Source organism: Mus pahari, chromosome 17 (genome assembly GCF_900095145.1).
Source record: "Mus pahari chromosome 17, PAHARI_EIJ_v1.1, whole genome shotgun sequence".
NCBI classification, from domain to species: Eukaryota; Metazoa; Chordata; class Mammalia; order Rodentia; family Muridae; genus Mus; species Mus pahari.
Window position 1 is genome coordinate 47,568,210 of NC_034606.1, and position 19,476 is coordinate 47,587,685.

The 19,476-nt window shown below is 50.1% G+C and overlaps 4 protein-coding genes across 5 annotated transcripts in view; 2 read left to right on the forward strand and 2 right to left on the reverse strand.

Annotated features, from left to right (window-relative positions):
* Naga (alpha-N-acetylgalactosaminidase) overlaps window positions 1-1,252 on the reverse strand; it is a 9,179-nt gene extending 7,927 nt beyond the window's left edge. The window contains exons 1-2 of the mRNA XM_021216833.2: window positions 1,134-1,252; window positions 609-685 (exon numbers count right to left, since the gene is read on the reverse strand). Of these exons, the coding sequence (XP_021072492.1) occupies window positions 609-624 (16 nt within the window). The 5' untranslated portion in view covers window positions 625-685; window positions 1,134-1,252. The remainder of the gene's footprint in view (window positions 1-608; window positions 686-1,133) is intronic.
* A 4,295-nt stretch (window positions 1,253-5,547) lies between these two features.
* Pheta2 (PH domain containing endocytic trafficking adaptor 2) lies at window positions 5,548-8,202 on the forward strand. The gene has a single exon (XM_029548177.1). It carries the CDS (start codon window positions 5,765-5,767, stop codon window positions 6,527-6,529), a length of 765 nt encoding a protein of 254 aa, XP_029404037.1. The 5' UTR covers window positions 5,548-5,764; the 3' UTR covers window positions 6,530-8,202.
* Window positions 8,203-8,443: 241 nt separating this feature from the next.
* Smdt1 (single-pass membrane protein with aspartate rich tail 1) lies at window positions 8,444-11,555 on the forward strand. 2 transcript variants are annotated; one of them, XM_021217094.2, is made up of 3 exons: window positions 8,444-8,688; window positions 10,394-10,534; window positions 11,335-11,555. In XM_021217094.2, exons 1-2 carry the CDS (start codon window positions 8,512-8,514, stop codon window positions 10,529-10,531), a joined length of 315 nt encoding a protein of 104 aa, XP_021072753.1. In that variant the 5' UTR covers window positions 8,444-8,511; the 3' UTR covers window positions 10,532-10,534; window positions 11,335-11,555. The 2 variants fall into 2 exon arrangements, with proteins under 2 accessions (XP_021072753.1, XP_021072752.1); XM_021217093.2 differs by having other exon boundaries at window positions 8,482-8,737.
* A 1,054-nt stretch (window positions 11,556-12,609) lies between these two features.
* Ndufa6 (NADH:ubiquinone oxidoreductase subunit A6) lies at window positions 12,610-16,731 on the reverse strand. The gene is made up of 3 exons (XM_021217166.2): window positions 16,528-16,731; window positions 13,389-13,504; window positions 12,610-12,840 (listed from the first exon to the last, which is right to left on the reverse strand). Exons 1-3 carry the CDS (start codon window positions 16,673-16,675, stop codon window positions 12,709-12,711), a joined length of 396 nt encoding a protein of 131 aa, XP_021072825.1. The 5' UTR covers window positions 16,676-16,731; the 3' UTR covers window positions 12,610-12,708.
* Between the last annotated feature and the right edge of the window lie 2,745 nt (window positions 16,732-19,476).

Genomic DNA, 19,476 nt, shown 5'->3' on the forward strand with positions numbered 1-19,476 from the left:
CCCTCTTCTGGAGTGTCTGAAGACAGCTACAGTGTACTTACATATAATAAATAAATAAATCTTTAAAAAAATAAAAATAAAAAGCTGTTGCTGCAGACAGGGAATCAACGGAACCGGAACCGACCCCTGAAGTCATGTCCTTGACATACGTGAGACCAGATACCCTCTTCCCTCCCTACACAGAAATGGCAGTTCATTGTGGACTGACTCTGGGTTTCTGAGGCCTTGGAGTTTTTTGCTGTCTGCCTCAGAAAGCCTCAGAAGGGCCTAAAGGGGTTGTTCAGGATGGACTCACACCGAGCCGCTCATCTACACAAGCCCCTTCCTCTTGGCTTTCAGCTTCCTTTTATATAAATTACCACACCCACATGACAGGGCTGCTGCAGCCCGCCAGTATCGGGTAAGATAGGACTGGAGCAGGACTGAGAAAGGAAGTGGCCCCTTTGGAGGGGAAACGATTCTGGGGTGTGGGGTACCTCCTTGATTTTCCTGGCCCAGCTCCAAGGAGAGAAACACTTCTCCCCACAAACCCCCATCAAGAAAGGGGAGGGCTGGGGTTTCCTCGCCACAGTCCTCCCCTGCAAAGCCACCTGAGTAAGTGAGGGTACCTGTTTTCTGCAACATTGCCTTGGAGTCAAATCTCAGGACCCAATGGAATCTGCTCTTAGCAGCTTTATATGTTGAACTGTGGAAGATAACAGATGTTATGTATCCCACCGGGCATAGTGGGACCTACCTTTAAACTCAGCACTCGGGAGGTAGAAGCAGGAGGATCTTTTTGAGTTCTGGGCCAGCCTGGTCCACATAGCGAGTTTCAGGCCAGCCAGGGCTACTAGGTAGAGAGACCCTATCTCCGAAAATAAAAGTTACGGATTTTACGGATTCCACATTTGGTCCCAAGTCGCTTTCATTACCATCACGCACTCCTTCGCCACCCTTTACTTCCCGGAATCTAAGCTCTTCTTTTAGAAGTACAAGTAGTCTAGGACATTTTGCCCAAGAGCCGTTGTGACTGGTTCTAGGAATACCAGGAAGAAGGAAGGCTATAGGCCGAGTCCGGTTCCAGATCCCCGTGTGGGTTCAGATTCTCGGTTCTTAAACATCGCAGGCCCAGGGTCCACCTTGATTCTTACCCTCGCGCTCGCTCAGTCCGCGGTGCGGTTAATCCGTGAAAGCCCCCGCGGCGGCCGCTAGTACCTATAGCGACCCGGGAGGCGGAATGTCACGGGACAACCCTTCTTGAGCAACCAATCAGAATCCCCTAGCAACGCCGTGCCCTCCCTCTATGCCCCTGCTCCCAACCTCCATAAGCTCCGCCCATCTAAGCTCGCGTTTTGCGCGCTCCCGAGGCGCGCTCCCGTGGGAAGTCGGCTTGGGCGTACAGGCACCGCTGTGCCTCTGGTCTGGTTGGAGTCCTCCGTGCTCTGCCCCAGAGGGCAGGGGTGGTGGCCCGCACTGCCCGTGCTCAGTAAGTAGCTGTGCAGTGAATTCCTACAGAGGGCGAAACCTTGCTCTTTTTTTTGTTTTGTTTTATTTTGTTTTGTTTTTTCGAGACAGGGTTTCTCTGTGTCTGAAGACCAGGTTGGCCTCGAACTCAGAAATCCTCCTGAAACCTGGCTCTTAACCACTCGAAAATGGTAGTGAAAGAGGCTGGGTGGGGTTTCAGCTCTCGAAAGGTCCGGAGGCTGCCCCCTCCACCTGACACCCAAGGGATTATTCGCCCACCCACTCCCCAAATATATTTATTCATTACTTATTCATATGTTGAACACAGGCTAGGTGCCAACCGCTATTTCTGGACGCCTTCATGCAGATGGTAATCATAACTGTCCCCATCCAAATCTGTGTCATTTTCTTCCTATCAGGTAATGGCAAACCTACTTCTCTGCCAATCTTTTCCCTCAGCCTTTACATGCAATTGTCCAAAAATCCCGTGATCTCTGCCTTTAAATTCCACCTCTCATCCCACCCAGCAACGCTGGGCTCATCACATATTGCCTGGATGATTCGGAGACACCCTTCAAGGGCCTCCTCTTTCCACCTTACTTTTCCATGGCAGCCAAGGCAAACCTGAAAACTCAGCTCTGTGGGCTGGTAAGGTGGCTCAGTGGTTATTACTACTTATTGCCCTCGCAGAGGATTCCGTCTCCAGACTCACATGCCAGGGGATCTGATGCCCTCTTCTGAACTCTGAGGCCACCAGGCATTCACACGGTGCACATACAGGCAGGTAATCGGGCACACACTTAACCTAAAAAAAAAAACAAACAAAAAAAAACGAACCCAACCCAGCCCTGGTCTCACCTCTCTCAAGTCTGTGCGATGGTTACTCTCTCAGTTTGGAGAAATGGTGTTTCCAAACCCCTCCCTCTACCTTTCGACCTTTTCCCCTTCTTCCTCATTGCCCTCCTTGTGGCCCCTCAAACACAGCCTTTGAATCAGCTGTGCCTTCTGCTTAGAATGCACTTCTAGATATGGGCATAGCCGACACCCTCATTTCCTTTAATTATATGTCCAAGTGAGGTCTACTCTGCCCATTCTGGCAAGCTCTCCCCTTCCTCCTCAGGAAACCCACGCTCTATTCCCCCCTCGCCCTCCCTCCCGCGACCTTCACCTTGTAACACATTTACTCTAGCGGATACTACGAGTTGAAGAAAAGTTAGTGAACACCACGGCCACCAACCACCGCACTTCCCCCTTAAAACATCCAGCAAAACTCAGAATGCAGGGTATGCTTGTTTACATTGTGAGGTCAGGGAGGAGACCTCAGAGGGGACAGCTGAGATCTAAATGTCAAGGAGCTCTAAGTGGGGGTAGGGTGAGAGAGGAGGGCCGTCTGGGCTTCAGGAACTGCAAAGCAAGGGTTGAGGTGGGAATCCACAAAGCCCTTGGGCAGGCATTTGAACACACTTGCCTTCAGGGCGACGACAGGGAATCCTGGTCTCCTGTCTTAGTGCTTTCCCGCAGTCTTCCCTGAAAGCCTTTGGGCAGACTCCAGGTAGAGCCTCAGGACCACAAGTGGACTGCAGACCCGCATTGGCGGTTAATAGAAGCCGAAATGGCCGATATCTAGAGGCAGAGATGGGGCTAAGCCCAAGACTTGGTTGAGAACCTTAGCGGGGTTTTGCAGGCGGTGTAGGAGCTCGCTTTAGGAAGCGCCCTATCTGATGATTTGTCTGGTTTGGCTCTGCACGCGCGGGAGTGAAGAGGGGGGCGGATCCGGGAGATACTGGATGGGCTGTAGGGGAAACTTTTGGGGAAAAAGAGCACTCCGAATTCTTCTTCGGTGTAGAGCTGGCGGCCTGTGGGTAGCCTGAGGTTGGGCACGGGGTTCGAGACGACCCCTCACCGACGAGTCCTGTGGCGCAGGCAGGTCCCCACCCTCCAGGACCTCAGTTTCCCTCCAATGTGCGAGCCTGGACGACTTTGCGGATCCGGAGGCCTGGTGGGTACTGGGCGGGGAGCGGCCGGGGCGGTACCCCGAGCCTCCCGGGCGGGGTCTCCCGGCTCCTGCGGCCACGTTTGCGACCTGGGCGGAGGCGCGGGGTTCGGAGCGAGAAAGCCCAGGGGGCGACAGCATCGCACCCGACGGGCCAGGCCCTCGGGCACCGGAGGTGAGAGCCGACCGGGCGGGCTCCGGGAGGAGGTGACCAGGAGGGCGTGGCCGTGGACGTGGCTGGAGAGCCCGGGCGGGATCCAGGGACCCAGGCACCAGCAGGGCTGCCGGAGGGAGAGACCGCGGCCGCAGGCGCGCGTGGACTCAGCCCCTCCTTGGGGCCCACAAAGGGCTGCGGCCAGAACTGCCTTCCTCTATTCCAGGCCTACTTGTTTCTCTCTTTGGAGCCCTTCTTCTCCTCCCGCCTCCTGACTACGTTTGCATCATTCACTACTTGATTAATTCATTATTTATTTAATTGTATTTGCTTACAGAGTGTCTCTTTTCCTGGAAAGTAGATTTCAGGAAGACGGGGACCTAATTTTGTCTACTGATGCATTCCTACAAATTCAGCAAGTCTGCACAGGGCTGATTATTGGCGATTTAACCACTCTAGCTGTCCTGCAAATAGGGAGGGGAGGGGAGGTGGAAAGGGACAAAGCCAAATTAGACCTTTGGGTACATCGGTTATCAGGAGACTTCTCCGAAATATCGTGGTGACGAAATCCCATAGGGAAAGCCAGGAAATCTTGGCTGCACTTAACTGACCTACCTAGCCCCAGGGAGCTCAGAATTACAGTCAAGAGACAGTGGGCCAAGACACACAGGGAAGTTCAGTTGCCTTACAGGATGAGCAGGTCATGAAAATGGGGGAGGCAGCGCCTCCTGCAAAAGGCTGTCCTTTCACTGGGGCCCTAAAGTTAGAACACGTTCTTTGAGAACTGTTTTGCAGGCTCTCTGGAAACCATGCGGCTGAGCTATGTGGTTAGATAAGAGGCCACCCTGTCCCCTTCTGTGGACTCCGCTGATAAGTGTGTCACCGACAAGGCCCCACCAAGTGCTGACTCTTCCTCATGTGACCCTTGCCAGTTCAGCTGTATAGGAACCTGGGAGCACCAGAATTTAGTGGGTATGTTTTCAGTGGCGCAGGACACACGACTGGAGTTTACAGAGCAGGTCCCATTAGCCCCTGGTCTCCTCCTCCCGGAGCCCACCTGGCTTGCTCTCTCCTCCCGTGCTGGTTGGTGCTATGTAGTTACCCCTAGGTTTTCTCGGTCACTGGCCTGTCTCTCCCCTGACTCCATCTGGCTTTGAAGTGTGGACTGGATACCACTGGGGCTAGTAGGGGCTCAGGAGGTTGAGCTCACACTTACAGTGAGGGGCCCCATGTTTAATTTAGGATGTTAGAAGCACAAAAGTATCTTTGGACTTAGGGTCTCTTTCAACCCTCCCCGAAGGTTATTTCTTTGGGTTTAAAAATGCCAAAAGGAATATCCAGGTTAGGCAGGGATATGGTACAACCCAGTCTGAAAGCCATGTAAAAACTAGAAGAGCATCTAAGGCCATACCACCCTGAACACGCCCGATCTTGTCTCTTCTTGGAAGCTAAGCAGGGTCGGGCCATGGTTAGTACATGGATGGGAGACCAACAGGGAATACCAGGTGCTTTTAATCCCAGCACTTGGGAGGCAGAGNCAGGCNGATTTCTGAGTTCGAGGCCAGCCTGGTCTACAAAGTGAGTTCCAGGGCTATACAGAGAAACCCTGTCTCNAAAAACCAAAAAAAAAAAAAAAAAAAAAAAAAAAAAAAAAAAAAAAAAAAAAAAAGAAAAGAAAAGAAAAGAAAAGAAAAGAAAAAGAAACAAACAAAAACCCAGAAGAGCTGGGGCTCCGTGTGCTCAGGGCCCCTGCCTTCAAAACCTAGCATGACAGAAGCTGAGCATGGGGTAGGCATAGAGGAAGCACTGGGTAGATGGGGTTAGTCAGCTACATAGTGGGTTCAAGAGCAGCCTGGGCTATGAGATTTGTCTTCAAACAAACAAAACACCATGTCGGGATCTTGCTATTCCTCTTCTCCTGATACAACTATTGTCTTTTCTGTTACAGTTTTTTGATGTCCAGGTTCTTTTTTTTTTTTTTTTTAAATTCTTTTGTTGACCCTTATATGACTTTTGGGATGAAAGGCAAGGAAGACTAGTCCTTCAGCTGAAGTCTGAGAGCTGCAGGAGCAAGGTCTGTAGGAGCCACAGGACTGGGCTGCTGGTCTTCTGAGCTGGGTCCTTCCCTGCGGGTGCTACCATCTCTCTACCTCACCGTTCTCGTGGGAGCCATGAAGCTGAACAAGAGGAGTGTGGCCCACTATGCGCTGAGTGATTCTCCCGCCGACCACACTGGCTTCCTGCGTAGTTGGGGAGGACCAGGCTCTCCACCCACTCCCAGTGGCACTGGCCGAAGATACTGGTTTGTTCTCAAGGGCAATCTGCTATTCTCTTTTGAGAGTAGAGAGAGCCGGGTCCCACTGAGTCTCGTGGTATTGGAAGGCTGCACGGTGGAGCTGGCCGAGGCTCCTGTACCCGAGGAGTTTGCCTTTGCGATTCGCTTTGATGCCCCTGGAGTGCGCCCACACCTGCTGGCAGCGGACGGGCAGGCTGCCCAAGAGGCATGGGTGAAGGCACTGTCCCGAGCCAGCTTTGGCTATATGCGACTTGTGGTGCGAGAATTGGAGATCCAGTTGCAGGATGCCCGTCAGAGCCTGGCCTTGCATCGCTGTGCATCCCAGAGGGCTGTTGCCAGCTGCAGTAAACCTCAGGCTCCAGACCCCGAGAACGGCCACTTTCTCCCCAGGGACCGCATTTCCACTGGTACTGTGGAAGAAAGGGGGATCCGGCCAATAGGTCGGAATTTGACTGAGTGGGAGTTACAGGGCCCTGCTAGCCTTCTCCTAAGCATGGGACAGAGCCCCGTGTCCCCTGAGAGCTCCTGTTTCTCTACCCTGCATGACTGGTATGGGAAGGAGATCATGGAGCTGAGGCGAAGGTGGCAGCAAAGGGCCAAGGGGAGCCAGCCAGAGAGCAAGTCACAGAATAGGCCCTGAGCCAGAGCCCTTTAAGCTATGGCCCTGTCCTGCTGGTCAGGATGCCAGGGTCAGAACGTCAGGGGTTAAATATTTACTCATTTACCAGGTTGCTCTGTGTGTGTGTGTGTGTGTGTGTGTGTGTGTGTGTTCCTCCTGCTCTGTAGACTTTCTCTAGCTTTCAGATCCTCTCCTCTCACTGGAGTGAACTGAAGAATCATGACTTCCTACTTATTTTCTGAGGCCTAGAAAGGCCAGGTGGCTGATGGGATGATAATGCAGGAAGGGGGCTGTGCTCTTTAGCCATAAAGTCCAACGCAAGAAGTCTTGGGCGTCTCCATGCCAGAGGTGACAGGAAGTGGCTTGAAGACTGACATCGATGTAGCTTGGGCAGGGCTCTCTGTAGGAGAAGGTCTTCAGGAGCTAAAGAGGGATTTGTTCTCTCTCCCGCTGCCCTGTCAATGTAGAGTGCTGGACATTGCCCGCAGAGAGGCAGGCAGCCTTTTATACAGAAGAAACTCTCCCTGACCTGTCGGCCACTTGTAGGCTCTCTTGTTACCTAGCCTGCTTGTTCCTAAGGCTTGTCTGCCGAGGGCTCTCATAGCTACTCTGTCCCGCGTCATTCCAAGTATCTTTTTCTTTAGTTCTAAGGCCAAATGGCACGGTTTACAGAGCCAGAAACCAGGCCCATCCGTCCCCTTTATATAGATGTAGTGACAGTGGCTGTGGCTCAATAGAGATGTATACAGTTCCTAAACAAAGTCGGCCTCTTCCTGACCTCCCTCCTTTCTCTATCTGGGGCGTTGGCGCAGCAAAATCCAACAAGGCCTAAAGGCCAAACTTTGCCTCCAGGAGACTGAATTCCCTGGTTTCTCTGGTCAGGGCCAATTCCTGTGATGCTGGCCATGCTTCTCAAGCCTGCTTGTCACCTCGTAGCCAGCTGCCCTCACTGTACACACAGGTACCTTTGCTAAGTTTCTTGTCACAGTAGTTAAGTGTTTGCTCTTTTAATAGTTTTGGTTTTTGGAGACCAAGTCTTTGTAGCCCACGCAGGCCTGGAACTCCTTCGCTTCGAAAGTGCTGGGATTATAGATAGGAACGCCACGCCTCACTTGGTTTTGGTGTTTTGCAGCAGGACCTGGTGGAGAGGCCTGTTAGCCTCCCCTCGCCCCTTCCCTTTATAACCAGAACGGTAAAGTTCCCACAGTTGGTAGCAAAGAGGCAGAGGAGGATGAGGAGTTCAAAAGCATCCTTGACTACACCGTGAGTTTTTGGCTAGACCGGGCTACGTGTGAGGCCCTCTCAGAAAGTTATTCATTTTGGTTATTACAATCAGCGTGTTTACAAATGAAGAATCAGGAGCCAGGGCTGCAAAGCCAGTGTCTGAGGCTAGTAATTGAGTCCAAGATCTTGGCTTGGTGGTACAACCTCCATCAGGCCAATCCGTCTATTTGCGCTTGTATCCTAGAACTGTAGGGGAAGGCCGCTGTCCACTGCACCCATTGTACCAATGTCCACAGAAACCGTGAGCTATTGTTAACTTGTCCCCCCCCCCCCCCCCACCCCCGCACTACGTAGTTCTGGCAGTCCTGGAACTTACTGGATTTGAACTCACAGAGATCCTCCTGCCTCTGCATCCCAAGTGGTGTGAGATTAAAGGTGTGCGCCACTTCGCGCAGCTTTTTGTTACAGTTTTTTTTTTTTTTTTTCGTTTTTTAATAAATTCAGATACCAAGTAAAGTTTTTCATTACACATTCCGGTTCCTTAATTAATTCAAGTCTTCCAAAGGTGAGGGGCGGGAACAAAGGGAGCCTTGGCGGCCCCGCCCTCTGGAGCCCGGGAGGGGCGTCCTTCTCCTGACGTCACCACGTCGTCCGGGCGCCGAGGACTTTCCCACCGGCATACGGGTGCGTCCTCTGCGCAGGCGGGAGGGCGGTGCTTCCCGTGGGTGTCACGAGTCTCGCGAGTTTTGGAGACAAGTTTCTGCCGGAGGCCGCCTTGGATGCGTGGGGTGTGGCTCCCGGCGAGGGGCGGAGCTGGAGATGGCGTCCACGGCGGCTCGGCGGCTGGCCTGGGTTTCAGTCCGACCCGGGGCTCTCTGGAGCCGGCCGAGGGGGAGGAGAGGTGGCGATGTCTCCACCGTACCGGGCAGCTCAGGTCTCAGCCAGGTACCGTCGAGGTCAGTCATCGTCACTCGCAGCGGCGCCATTTTGCCCAAGCCGGTGAAAGTGAGTGTCTGTCTAGAGGCGGGGCTAAGGGATTGAGGCCGGTCATTGGGGGAGTGCATGTGACCTGTCCTGATTGACAGACACAGAGGCCAATCATAGTATTGAGACTGGGCACCGGACCTAGGACTCAATTTGCGATGCTGGGTTTTGCGGACTTTGACAGGTGGAGGAAAATGCTTCCATAAAACTCAATGTTAAGCTGGCTTCCTGGACACAGAAGCTGGAGGGCAGCAGCGAAATGTGTAATTTCTTATCTTGAGGGACATAATGACCTATTTCCTTAGGGTCAGAAGAAAGGCTTTGTGTCGATTTATACAAGTCATGCAATCTCTGCCTCAAAGGCGATGGGATAAAACAATCCTGAGGGCCGGAGAGATGGTCCAGAGCTTAAGAACTCTGACTGCTCTCCAGAGGACCCAGGTTTAACTCCCAGCACCCACAGGACGGCTCACAACTATCTGTAACTTCAAGATCTGACAACCTTCACATAGACATACACGAGGAGGCAAAATACCAATGCACATAAAAATAAAAATAAAAAAAAATTACTGAAAGAGTGGGAAGGGAATGCGGAAGTAATATACTTAGTAAAAAGGAAACGAAGGAGAAAGGATAGGGTCATGTGGGAGCAGGACCTTCTGTCCTGAGGAATGTGCAGGTTTTACAGATGAAATCAGGGCAGAGCCCTGAAGCCAGCATCCGAAGCTGGCAGCAGAGTTAGGTCTTGACAACCAGGGACCACATCCTGGTTTTTCCATTCCTGAACTCTTGTCACTTGCCCTCCATACCCCTAAGGAAAATGGAAAGTCTCTACCGAAGGTGTGCTTTTTGACTTGCGGGGCTGTGTGGAGTTGAAGGGAAAACAAAATTCTATAGAGCAAGCCTGAGCTGGACTAACAGGTGACCCCTGTCAGGGTTCGAGCGTGAAGCAAGAAGGTGCAGCTGCTGTATAAAAAGTCACAGCTAGGGAGAACAGAAAGCTAATACCCGTGAAATCTCATTGGCGTTCCTTCAGTCCATATTGCCTTTGTGTGCTTCTAACGTTTAATGTGAAACAAGGTTGCTCAGCAGCAGTAACCAGTTAAAAGAGGATTAGGTGAGAGACCCCTTCAGTGCACACACCATGTGTACGGGTGTTTTGCCTGCATGTATGTCTGTGCAGCACTTAAGTGCCAAATGCCCACAGAGGCCAGACGAGACTGGCATTATTGGAACTGGAGTTACTTGCTTATGAGAGGCCATGTGGGTGCTGAGAACCAGACCTGGGTCCTGTAGAAGCTCAGTCAGTGTGCTCCTAACCACTGGGCCATCCCTTCAGCCCCTGAACTCACTTTTGGGTGTAGAGAGCTGGTTAGAGCCCAGCCGGCCTAGTGTTCTCTCCCAACTGTGTATGGTTCTTGCAGGGAATTAGCTTGTTTGCCCCCTAAGTTTTAGTTGCTCAGTTTCCTCAATTTAGTTTAGTGTTATGTTTTTCTTTCTGATATCCATTTTGATAGTCATAAAACTCACTTTGTCTCTTCGTTGTTCTGAGTTTCTCCAAAGACTTTAAAAATCACGTAGTGTGGGGATCAGTAGTCCATTGGAGGAAAGGCCCTGAGGCCGGGGCTTGGGGCGCAGCCACCGGTCTCTGGAGCTCACGCATTCTTCTCTCTCCAGATGTCCTTTGGTCTTCTCCGTGTGTTCTCCATTGTGATCCCCTTTCTCTATGTTGGGACACTCATCAGCAAGAACTTTGCTGCTCTACTTGAGGAGCATGACATTTTTGTCCCAGAGGATGACGACGACGATGATTAACAGGTAACACTTGCCCTTCTTGTAAATGGACAGGAAGAAACAGATGGATGATCTGATCTGTGATAGTCTGGCCTGCAGCACCATTTAAACCTCAGGGCAGCAGCAGCAGTGGGTTCACCCACTCTCATGTTGGATGACTTATCCACCCACTAGGTTAAGGTCCTCAATGGCCTTTTCATTGTCCTTCATGGACCTTCAGTCAACTGACATTCTCTTGATGACTTAATGTGCTTTTTATTTTTTGAAGTCATGCAATCTCTGCCTCAGAGATGGAGGGATAAAACAGCAAATCATGAAGGAGAGTAAAGAAAGGGAATGCAGAAGATATAAGAAGGGAGTGGGGAAAGGTGTTCCAGGGAGGCATCCCGCAGGAACTCTCATTTCCTACTTTACATTGTTAAAGCTGCAGTGTCTTCCCATCCCCCGCTGTTTCTTGAGGTACCCACATCCTTACCCATCTCCACGTATGGGCCCATCCTCCTTCCACCGTGTAACCCTGTCTGTCATCTTCCTTTCCCTCCTATTTGGAAGTGACTGCTGCTAAAGCCTGGTGTGGGATCTTGGGCTTCTTGTGATCCCAGCACTGCAGAAGTAGAGGCACAGCTCAAGGGTTAATAGGAGAGCTTATCTCAGAAAACTGGAAATGCCCCAGGCCTGGTGGCACACAGCAGTAATCCCAGCACTGGGGAGGTGGAGGCAGGAACACCAGAACTTCAAGATCATCCTTGGCTACAGTGGGTTTGAGACTACTCTGGGCTGTGTGAGGCTGTCTTACAAGTGACTGATGCATGCCTTTCTTACAGGGCACAGGGAGCACAGGAGAAAGCACTGATGATGTGATGGCATGCTCAGCTCCCTCCCTGTCGGCAGAAGGGTCAAGGAAAGCCCTCAGCCTCACCTCCTCATGGTTTGTGACAACAGCCCAGAATCCTGTGCTTTGGGAGGTTCCCTCATGGCTGTCCACAGAACACTGGAAATAACAAGCAAGCAAATTAGGAGTGTATAATAAATGAGTCATGTATGATGAAAGGTCGTCCCATTTCTCACTCCCAGCAGGCTTGGTTGCACTTCATTACCTCTTCCGTGTCCAAGCAGCATCTGTGTAGAGCCAGGTCATCCAGGCTGTGGTACAACCACAAAGGCAATTGAGCAGGACTGAGATCTTTTTTCCTTTAAAACTATTTTTAACTATGTATCTGTTTTCAGGTGCTCTTGGAGGCCACAGCATAGGATTCCCCCTAAAGCTGGAGTTAAAGGTTATTATGAATTGCCTGATGTGGGTGCTGGGAACTAACTCTGGTCCTCTGTAAGAGCAGCAAGTGCCCTTAACCACTGAGCCATCTTTCCACACACACCCTCCCCCAACTTGAAATTTTTCTACTTTCCATAAGTTCAGGAGAAACTTGCCTCAAAGCCACTTAGGCCTGGAGGGATTGCCATGTGCTGACCATGCAAAGCTTTGTTACTGCTTAGTAGAATATTTTCTAACACTTGTGTCCCTGGTGCTGTGGGGTCATTCAGTAATTAAACCCCAATACTGTGAGTGCCTCCCTTCAGCATTCAGGACTGTCCAGGGAAGGTCAAAGCAAGAACATCGGTAGTTCAAGGTCATCCCTGGCCACAGGGAGTAGGTAGGGCTATCCTTGGCTACATGAGATCGTTTGAACAAGAAAGAGCATCAGTAGTAGGACGAGTATGTTGTGTTTGTACTGACCAGTGTGCTCTGCATTGAGGAGGCAGCTAAGCTCATTTACAGACCAGTGCTTTAAGCAGAAGGGCTAGCCTTGGAGCAGTCAGTTCTAGTGCTGTCCCCACAGTGGTGCTCTGTTCCCTCTGATGGAAGAGCCTTGCTGCCAAGATGCCCAGTCTTGGAAGCTAAGTACAGAGTCAGTAACAAAGTCACCATTTTACATCCACTGTGGGAGAATCCAGACAGAGCCTCCCATCCCTTCCTGCTTCCCCATGCAAGTGTCTGAGTCAGCTGGCAGCAAACAACATAGATCTCCAGGACAGGGGAATGAACATGTATGTACACAAAGGTTCCACACTCAGGCAAGAAGTAAGAGAGACCACAGGAAAAGGGTTCACCAGTGCAATTTTATCATAACCAACCACCAAATAATGAGTTTATTTATACTCTAATTAAATATTAACATGCACCTTCCCATCAGGTGACCTCATGGGTCATGGCCCATATAGAACTTAGACAAGAAATCCTTTGGCCTTGGTGTTTCTGTTTCATGGAAAAACCGCATAACGTGTGTCCGCTGCTTCCATACTTTGATGGTTTCCTGGAGCTCCATCTTTCCCTGTGTACATGAAGGAAAAGTAGTCAGTTCCAGCCATTAAATGAGGAACACAGCACACAAGTTCAGTTCTGTGTTGTGTTGGCATGGACTTGCTAATGACCGTACATTAACCATACCCAGAGCCATGCTGCCTTCCCGTAGGAACTAGCACTTCCTACACTGTTAGAGCTGCAGAGTGTCCCTCCTCCCTCCCCCAGACCTCCCCTCCAGGGCTGAGGCAAGAGGATGTGTAGTTCCAGCTCAGGACTATCTCAAAAGTGGAGATCTCCAAGTGGGGTGTGGGGTATGGGGTACACACCTTTAATCTTGGCACTTGGCAGGCAGAGGCAGGTGTATCTCAGGGCTAGCCTGGTCTACAGAACAAGTCCCAGGACAGCCAGAACTACATAGTGAGACCTTGGCTTTAAAAAGAAAAAAGGGGACCTCCAAGTTGAACTTGGAGACAGGGCAGCTGCGGCTGGCTTTAATGGAGGTGGTATTCATTTGAAGACTCAGAAGCTCAGGACAAGCCAGCGGATCTTTTAAGTCTGTCAGAGAGGGTCAGTTACCTTAATGACCAGCAGATCAACCACTCTGGGGTCTGTGACATGGGCATTCTTCATGAACATTTCTCGGACTTTATCCCGTCCTTGTTTCACCGTGATATCCAGCTGCATTAAGTGCACTAAAAAGAAAACCAGACTGTAGAAATCAGACCTTTTAAGCATGTTTTTAGAAGCTTATGTCAGTGGGTGAGCACTGGATGTGTACAGCATAGCTCAACCCTAGCCTGGATACACGGTTTACTAAACTGCCCAGCCTGGATCTCAGTGCTTTTTAATGGGCTCTGGAGAGGCTGTGGACCCACCTTGCTTTTTGTGTATGGGCAGAACAGGTTGGGCAGAATCTAGGGCCTTGCACATGTTAGGCAAGGGCTCCATCACTGAGGAATATTATTTTTATATGGGATATATACTATACTACCATATTATTTTTTATATGGAATAACCAGCAAAAATAAAGGTGCCAGAGTTGAAATCTCTGTAAAATAATGTAGTGTTGGTTGTAAGTACTATATGAATTTGGGAGCCAAGGGGTACTGCTAAGGGTTTGCGCAGGGAGGGAAGGCTGTAATCAAACCATCAGACAACTTGGGGAAGGACAGACTCTAGGTCTTAACTGACAGTGGGACAGTCACCTATGACTGCAAACAAGATACAAGGCTGCCCCTGTGGAACCATGAGCCACACCACCCTGCACCTCCACCCCCATATAAGGGACTGATACTGAACACAATAAACTTCTCTTCCCTTAAAAATGGAGGCTGGGGCTGGAGAGATGGCTCAGTGGTTAAGAGCGCCGACTGCTCTTCTGAAGGTCATGAGTTCAAATCCCAGCAACCACATGATGGCTCACAACCATCCGTAATGAGATCTGATGCCCTCTTCTGGGGTGTCTGATGACAGCTAACAGCAAGTAAGTGGAACTGAGTGAGGAGAAAAAATGTCTGTTGACAGCTACAGTGTACTTACATATAATAAATAAATTAAAAAAAAAAATGGAGGAGGCTGAGACGTGGCTCAGCATTTAAGAGCACATACTGCCTTTCCAATTCCCAGCAACCATGTCAGGCAACTCAAAAACCCTGTAACTCCAGCTCCAGGGACTCACCCATGCCTCTGACCTCTGCTGACACTTGGATTTACCTGCACCCTCCTATACACACATGCATGCACACACAAGATTTTAAAAGTAATAAAATACATTTTAAAAGTCACAGTATTCACCGATCTATTAAGTCAGTGGCTAAACAGTGGCATAGACTCAGGTGACAGAACTTAATGTGCCACATGGGTGTCCTTTGGAAATTAGGTTGTAAACTGGACTTAGTGGTAACAGGCCTGTAAACCCAGCCTACAAGCTGGAGGTTTGCCATGGGCTGTATGGTGCTATGGATCCACAGCAAGCTCTTGTTTCAAAAGAAAGAAAATCAGGCTTTAGTCACCCATCCCCTGACACTCAGCCTTGGGCAGATTGCTGAGGATATCAAGGATACAAAAGGACCACTAGGTGTTAAATATTCTGGTTACAGAGGTCAGTATATTCATTTAATGAAGATACCTTGTGGACTGGCCATTCTTGTGACATGTCCACTCTGATCTATAAAACTGCAATCAGCCAACCATGGCAGCAGATGCCTTTAACCCCAGAACTGAGAACTCAGGCTGATGGAGCAAAGAATTGAGGCAAAATTCTAACAATAACAACAAAAAAACCAAAACCAACCAAGTCCAGTGTGGTAGCACAGAGGAAGATGGCTCGTTGGTTTACCTAGCAAGTTCCAGGCCAGCCAAGACTACAATGTGAGACGCTGTCTCAGAAAAACAAAACAACAAAAAGTCACAAAAACACAGACAAAATCATGCTGTGTCTAAATCAGGTTTGAATCTTTTGTTATACTCCAAGTTATACACTCAGTGATCGCAGAAATGGTGCGTTAGGTTCTCAGCTGGTCACCAAGGTCAGTGTGCACACAGGGATTTCAGGAAAGAACTGTACAAGTGTAAGTTGATAAGACCCATCATTTAGAATCTTAGTGAAGCATCAGGCTCAAGAGACTGAAGTGTGCAGTGTTATAACTGCTGTCAGGTAACCGCGGGTCTGAGGTGGGCGTGGTTTTTAAAAATATTTATTTCTTTATTTATATTTTTACTACAGTCTGTGTTCTAAGAACTAGGAGGACTTCTCTCCGCATCAGTTACTCTCTCCTCCGAGTTTTATATCAATTGCTATAGTAACCTATTTAATACAGTAACTCCCCGAAGACAGTATTATGGCCATTTCACAGATGAGCAAATACCGATGAAAAAAATCTTACCCAAGGTCACACAACTACTAAAGGTCGGAATCTGAGGACAGTGTGGCTGCCTCTCAAGTAGTGCAGAGGCGTGCCGTGGAGCTGTTGTTACTCACTGGAAACCGCCTTTCCCCACAGATCAGCTGTGGTGGCTCAAGTTAAATACGTGTCTACTCAACAACAAAAGAAGTCCCTGGCCTTTGTAGGACATTTAAACTCTCGCTCACCCCCTTTTAAAATCCACTACAAAGGCAGCGATGAGGGAGACAACCAAGACAGCTGACTCACACCGGCCACTCAGGTGACCAGACTAGATTCTCCCACCTACGGGAAAAGGCGTGTTTTGCAGCAGTAGGGGGTCAGACTTCAAAATTCTGGGGCAAGCTGACTTAGTGAGCAAGGCTGGGGAGCTGAGGGGCCATTTCGTCTGGAGGCTTCAAAGGGCAGCAGGAAGCTCCTGCGTGACCTTGGTGGAGTCGTTTCCCTCTCGTGATGCAGTCTGTTCTCCAGACTGGGTAACGGGTAACTGCTAAGGCCCCTCGCCACTTTAGTTACAAAATCTAAGGCACCTGGAACCTTCTCTGGAACTGCCAAGTTGGGTTCAAGAAGCACCCGGGGCTAGCTCGGGACCGCGGACGCCCCTCCCAGGGGCTCCATAAGAAATAAGGAACAAAGGCCACCAAAGCGACCAGGGCGCTCGGAAGCCTTGTCCCGGTGTGGAGCACTCTGGCTCGGGTGACCCCCTTCCCCCGCAGCCCAGGGCTCGTCTCTGTCCCAGCAGGTGACTTCAGCTCGGCCGAGAGGCCTCGGACGGGGGCCTCCGGGGCCCTGAATGCACCCCTGCCTCTCACCGGTGTTCGGCACCTCCCGATACCAAGCGCGGTAGAGCTCGCGCACCCTCCGCTTGGCCTCGTTCAGGTCGCGACTGAAAATGGGCTTCACCGAGGTACTGGCTGCCGCAGCAGCAGCCTGGCGCAGGCCGGTGGCCGCGGCCGCCATCTTGCCGAGGAAGCCCCGCCCCTTCAGCGCGCGCACGCGCGGTGCCACGGGACTCGACGCCGAGCCTCCTGCAGTACTGGGGGCGGGGGGGAAGGAGTGCCTGGACTGGGGCTCTCTGATTGGCTGGAAGCCTCGAGCTCTGCGATGCGCATGCTCTACCTCGGAAACACGGATCCGGGGGAGGCTCATTCGGCGGCGGCGCTGAGGAACCACCAGGGGGCGCAGCGTCGAGGCTTCAGGCAGCGGCAAGGCGCTCCATCTGCTCTTTTCCAAAGTTTGTTCCTTCTGCCAGGCGTCGTGGGCGGCAGGCCCGGAGAAGACCTCGGGCGTAGATAACGGTGCCAGGCGGCGATGTACGCAGTAACAATGTGTACTTCTGTATACTTATTGTGTATGTGCTTCCCGAAAAACCGTTTTCTTGTAGACATGGTGTCGATCGCAAAAGCGCCTCTGGCTTGAGCTTTTGGGCGTTTCTCAGCCCCGGGATCATAAAGAGAACTCCATTTTGTTTGTTTGTTTGTTTACTTTTTGCCGTTGTTTTGAGTTGTCGTCTTACTGCTCCTGGCCTGGAACTCAATGTAGAGCAGCCAGGCTGGTCTCAGATCTTGCAGTGATTTCTCTGCCTCTGCAGGTTTGTGCCCACCGCACCTGCGGTTGCCTTTTTGTAAATAAATGTGTGTGGTGTTTTGGAGGTTTGTATATGTGTGCACCACGTGTGTTTTTTGGTGTCCATGGAGGCCAAAGGAAGGCTATGGATTCCCCTGGGACCGACGGTTATGAGTTGCTTTGTGGAGCTGGGAATTGAGCCCAGGTCCTTTGGAAAACTAGTGCTTAACCACTCACTGAGGCCTCTCTCCAGCCCCTGTGGTTATATTTGGCCTTGCACTGCAGATTCCCCCTGCCTCAGTCTCCTTAGTGCTTCTACACCTAGCCTAAACATCTCCATTTTAGACAAGGAATTTTACATTCCAAACCATCGAAGCTATATCTATCTCTGTATCTGTATCTAGTCCATATCTATATTCTATTATATATATATATATATATATATATATATATATATATTCTCTGCTATATAATAAAGCTGAAGCATTGCTGCCTAATGACATTCTAATATAGTAATTGCACCATGCATTATGGATATCTTTGTGGTGGTTTAAACAAACACAGTACTTCCAGTCGAAGTACAATGCACACAGATCTGCTCAGCACACAGCATTTAATAATTACTGGTTTATATATTCACTACTTGTCCTAGTTATAGTCCCATGACTAAATATGCCATAACCAAGGAAACTTAAAAAATAAAGCATTTAATAGAGGTCTTACACACAGTCTCAGCGGGTGAGTTCATGACTTTCATGGAGGAGAGCATGGCAGCTGGCAGGCAGGAGTGGCCCTGAAGCAGCAGCTGAGGGCTTACAACAGAGAAAGACCGGCTGGCCTCTAGTCACCTCTAGTGACACATCTTTAACAAGGGCCACACCTACTCCAATAAGGCCACACCTCTTAGTCCTTTCCAAAACAGTTCCACTAACTAGGGACCTAGCATTCGAACACATGAACTTAATGGGGCCAAACCACCACATTACTGATTTTTGTTTTTTGTATTTTTTTTCTTTGATTCTCTCCCCTCCTTTTTGAAACCTGGCTAACGTGGGACTTTCTTTATAGACCCATGTTGGATGGTTCACAACTACCATAACTAGCTCTAAGGGTCCCAGTACCTTTTTTCTAGCCTCTATTAAGCACCTGCGTACATGTGGTCCCTATACACATATACACATGAACACACAGACATACACACACACACACACACACACACACACACACATGCAAGCACATACAGATAAATTCTTTTAAAAATTTAGTTTTTCAGACTGTTTTGAGGTCTAAAATGTAGTCTTTTCTGTTGTGATTAGTATTTCATGTGCATATAAACCAAGACACCTACAGGTACATGGTCATGACTCAGCGACCTTTATGAGGTTTGGAGGAGGTAGGAATTGCTGTCATGCGCCATGCCCACCCACTTGATACCGCTGAGCACCCTCAGAGGCAGGGTCTGTGTCCTTTCTGTGTCCCAGCATGCTGCTGTGCCTCACAGGGAAGCTCAGCAAACACTTGCTGGGTGAGTGGAGGACACTGCTAGGCCCCCTTCTTATGATTCAGAGGGTAGGCTGCTCGGTGTTAAGCCCGCCCATGCCTCTGTGACTTCCATGTCTTCAGGACTTCACATGGCGCTCCCTCATCACCTCGCTACTGCCCTCTTATCCTTGACGGCATTGAACTACCCAACTCCCAGGCTTAGCTGGTATTGACACTCTTCCCAGGCTGTCTTACACAGCAGGTGAGAAGGATCCTTAGGGCCCAGTCCTACCCCAGTGCATCCCTTCCTTCTTGGCTCTCCCCTTCTTCCTCTCTAGAACAGATCTTATTTCCTTTTCTCCTCTTAGCTTCCTTGTGGGATGAGCTTGATACTGTACTCATTGACACCGAGTCATGAGTGACTCATAGAACTTAGAGTTGAATACATCGCTAGCAGAATTCTCAGTAAGATGTGGGTGGCTCTGCTTTAAAATGCTGATCAGGACTTGAAGCAACAGATGTGAACGGCAGAACTATGCAATTGGTCATGTTATTGACCTGTCTCAGCCATGAGAGCAATTTTCTAGACACTGTTAATGGCTTCTCTAATAGGAGAACCCCTCATTGGGAAGCCAAGGGAGGTGTGCCGCCCCACCTCATTTAGGCAGTCAGAGAAGGGAGCATTTCACAACTACTATGTCACTTTGAATGTG

What these genes read in the sequence shown, in the direction of transcription:
- Ndufa6 (XM_021217166.2), bottom strand. Translation starts at nt 16,675, where the DNA reads ATGGCGGCCGCGGCCACCGGCCTGCGCCAGGCTGCTGCTGCGGCAGCC. An exon ending in TCGGGAGGTGCCGAACACCG is followed by an intron (nt 13,505 to 16,527) that starts GTGAGAGGCAGG and finishes TTTTCTTTTTAG; the next exon opens with TGCACTTAATGCAGCTGGAT. An exon ending in TTGATCTGCTGGTCATTAAG is followed by an intron (nt 12,841 to 13,388) that starts GTAACTGACCCT and finishes TCATGTACACAG; the next exon opens with GGAAAGATGGAGCTCCAGGA.
- Smdt1 (XM_021217093.2), top strand. Translation starts at nt 8,552, where the DNA reads ATGGCGTCCACGGCGGCTCGGCGGCTGGCCTGGGTTTCAGTCCGACCC. An exon ending in TTTTGCCCAAGCCGGTGAAA is followed by an intron (nt 8,738 to 10,393) that starts GTGAGTGTCTGT and finishes TTCTCTCTCCAG; the next exon opens with ATGTCCTTTGGTCTTCTCCG.
- Pheta2 (XM_029548177.1), top strand. Translation starts at nt 5,765, where the DNA reads ATGAAGCTGAACAAGAGGAGTGTGGCCCACTATGCGCTGAGTGATTCT.